Here is a 3,633-nt window from a genome sequence, read left to right on the forward strand (position 1 = left end):
ACACAAAATAAAAAATTTCAATTCGAAACGGTTGTTCCTGAGATTAGCGTGTGCAAACAGTCAATCAGACCAACTCGCATCATAGTTCTACAAAAGGAGAAGGTTATGTATGTAAAACTGACCAGTATCCTCAAAGGCGGGAACTGTTTGAGCAGTTTATCCTCAGCCCAGTATGGCGAGAGGAAGGGATCCCGCGGCACTGAGAACATGAACTCATCGGACGGACTGCGGGCGATTAGCGAATCTAGGTTTGTACGCTCGGCCATTCTGAAAATAAATATATAATACAAATAAATATATCGAAATTCTGGAAGTACAAATAAATATATCACTCAAACATTTATTTATTCAATTAGACTTCTTATAGAAGCACTTTTGAATCGTCATTACATAGTTCTAACATTTACCACCGGTAAATCGGTTTAAAATAGCAATTATAATTAAAAAATATACATCCAGTATAAATATAAATCAAATTTGTCACAGATTTCATCCTCATAATTGATCGGTCGATTCAATAAAAGCACAGTAAGCAAATTTTTGAAAACATTTGAATGCAGTTTTGTTTCCTTTTAAAAATAATGGAATGTTTTGTTTAAGTAATTTTATTTATTTACAGTATAAAGTGTTAACGAGTACTTCCAATTATTTTAACTGAATAAACTGAGAGTTTTATCCCATATAGACTTTATGACAATATAATTATTATCTATTTGGAAACAAAAAAACTTACATAATTAATTTTTTTATATTTTGTATGTTGTGAACCCAGAAATTATTTTCAAGTAAGGCAATGAAATGTAATAAAATAAAGTTCTAGATTACAATAATATTATTTATAAGGTATTCGTATTTTATTGAGGTTAAAAATATTCTTAAGCGAAACTCTGTACACGAGGCAATTTTTTTCATGAACATACAATAGATTTTGAACATTACTACCACGTAACTAAATGCTAATTTGAATGAATACTTCACACAATATCGCTCGGACATTTTCTCTTAATAGGCGAACGTGAGTCCAAGTGTTTATAGAAAATTTATAGTATGCAATTATTAACTTACTCTTCCTGCGTAGGCCCAGTGATAGAATTAGAGTCAGTCATGTAAGCAAACCCTGACGACATCGCGCCCATTATCCCAGTCGCTGCTTCGCTTATCCTAAAATTTTAGAAACATCTTATTGTATCAGTATAATATATCGAAACTAGCTGTGTTTGTGTTCGTGTAGGAATAACTAAGATATGGTTGGTCGGAACAAATGGAATTTCGATACGCGTAAATCGCAATCCAATGGAAATTACTTTACAAAAAAATGGGGCCTATATTATATTACTCCATAATCTGTATGACAATTTCACTAAATTGTTTTCACGGTGCAAGAGATTAACCCGAGATAAAACCCAAACATAATACATATTAATATTTACAAATTCTTCCGTGAAAGCCCCGTGTGTAAAGTTGCATTCCAGTTTAATTCAGTAGCTTAGTAGTTCATAAGAGACACACAACGTTGCACGTGATTTAAACTAAGATCGTATTATATTACATTTTTTGTAATAATTAACACTTACTGAAATATTTGTTTGTATGTAAATGTACCTATACAAAGACGATATTATGGTTTAATAATTAAATAGAAATATTTACCGCGACTTTATTCTCTTCTTATCTTTTCCATCGGCGTCATCTATCAAGGGTGGTTCTGCGACCAAGGTTGTAGATGCCTCTGATTCACCCTCCCTGATAATATGAAATTCATTACATTACAAGTATTGTTTTCTTCACTTTGTATACGGTATGTGTAAATGGTTAATGCATAGTAACACCATATTACATGCTTATTTTAATTATTAATTATAATAAATCTATCTACGATGTTATTTACAAATGCAATACAACAGGTTATAATGTATAAATACCAATTAATCATGTACAAGAAACATAATTAGACAGTACAAGAAGTAACACAGTTTCAAATTCTATTACAATTATTTCAATTTTCAAAATTTCAAATTCTATCAATTATTTACATACCAACTTACATGATTAGCAAGTCAACATTTACAACAACAGAAGTTAATTATTTATTAATCTTACTTTTCGTCTACTTCACCATTAAACCACATCTATTAAACAGATACTCACACAACTACAGCAACATACGCAATATTTACAGCTGACAGAAGCCGGAATACGTTGCCTAGCAACGACAAAGCCCGTGCGTGTTGCGTGGCAACGAGCCAGTGCGTGCGCGTTGCCTAGCAACGGCAAAGCTTGTTCACGTAGCCGCACGCGAGCAGGTTGACGTTGCCTAGCAACGTGCAAGCTCAAGCGCGTTGCCTAGCAACAAGTACCTTGGCGACGCGCGATCGTTCGGCTTCACGATGGGGAAGCGCCGCCCCTCGCTATCTGTGTCGCTGTCGAACACGTACCGGTCAAGAAAGTCTGATACGTACTGTTGTGACTTGTCCTCCGATGGGCTGACACCTGATAAACAAAAAACAAAATAAAATATATAATGACTTATGTTAACAATTACATTATGAACTAATTTTTTTTAAGCATTTGAATGCTATAAAACTAAGAATTACATAAAGAATTTGCAGAATATTTCCAAATACAATATGTTAAATAAACAAAGGGCGTATGCCACAGTCTATGAGTATATATTATGATTAATTTTCATTTAAAATACCATTTCTTCGTAATTTAAAAGTATCGATATTTACTGTCATTTCACTGCCCGCATAGTTTTGAATCATAAAAATGTGTGAGTGTTTCTTGTTATTTTTTTGGGTGCTTTCTGTGCGTTGACCGGTCTCCTAATATTTATATATACATGGTATACACGCAGACAAATAAGGGCGTTGGCGTGTGTATGAGCGTTTGACTCTCTGCGTGTTGGCATGCATGCATAATCGTGGAAGTGTGATTTAGTGTATAAATGTGTATATGTGCGTGGGCATGAGTGCTTGTGTGCACGTAATAACGAGCGTGTGTGTCTTCGTGTATTCTTACGTATGTGATTTTTATATTATAGGGGACAACTGAGCTGGTGGTTCGCCTGATGGTAAACGGTCACCACCGCACATGAACATTAACAGAGTCGTGCCTGCGAATGCGTTGCCCGCTTAAGGGGTAAGGAATAAGGAAAGGATTGATGACTGGATAAAAAGCAGTGGTGGCTCAGTGGTGAGAACAGTAAATAAATTGTTTTTTAAATTTATCTGCACATGTAGATAACATCATCACTGCTTAAAACGGTGAAGGAAAACATCGTGAGAAAACCGACATGTCCTAGAATCAAAAATTCGAGGACATGTGACATCTGTCAACTCGCACTTAGCCAGCATCGTGGCCTGAACCCTCACAGGAGGACTGTGTCCCAGCAGTAGGAACATATAAGGGCTGATAATGATGATGACTGGAAAGAAGGAATGGACTGGGAAGAATAAGGAAAACGAAATAGGTCTCCAGCTCCCCCACTCACCGTACGAAACACAGCAATATGCTACTATTTCACGCTGGTTTTCTGTGTGGGTGTGGTACTTCCCCGGTTCGAGCTGGCTCAAGTCATGTCGAAGCGTGCTCGACTCCCACATAAAAACGGGTATGTGATTGGGTGTATCT

The 3,633-nt window shown here is 35.8% G+C and overlaps 1 protein-coding gene across 2 annotated transcripts in view; it reads right to left on the bottom strand.

Annotated features, from left to right (window-relative positions):
• The window catches only part of LOC119832926 (hormone-sensitive lipase), an 18,266-nt gene that overhangs the window by 4,650 nt on the left and 9,983 nt on the right, over positions 1–3,633 (bottom strand). Inside the window, exons 11-14 of one of the 2 annotated variants that reach the window (XM_038356754.1) lie at positions 2,460–2,490; positions 1,651–1,743; positions 1,066–1,161; positions 123–267 (exon numbers count right to left, since the gene is read on the bottom strand). In XM_038356754.1, the coding sequence (XP_038212682.1) occupies positions 123–267; positions 1,066–1,161; positions 1,651–1,743; positions 2,460–2,490 (365 nt within the window). Of the gene's footprint in view, positions 1–122; positions 268–1,065; positions 1,162–1,650; positions 1,744–2,357; positions 2,491–3,633 lie in introns of both variants that reach the window. The other variant, XM_038356753.1, reaches the window with a different exon arrangement.

Source organism: Zerene cesonia, chromosome 16 (assembly GCF_012273895.1).
Source record: "Zerene cesonia ecotype Mississippi chromosome 16, Zerene_cesonia_1.1, whole genome shotgun sequence".
Classification (NCBI taxonomy): Eukaryota; Metazoa; Arthropoda; class Insecta; order Lepidoptera; family Pieridae; genus Zerene; species Zerene cesonia.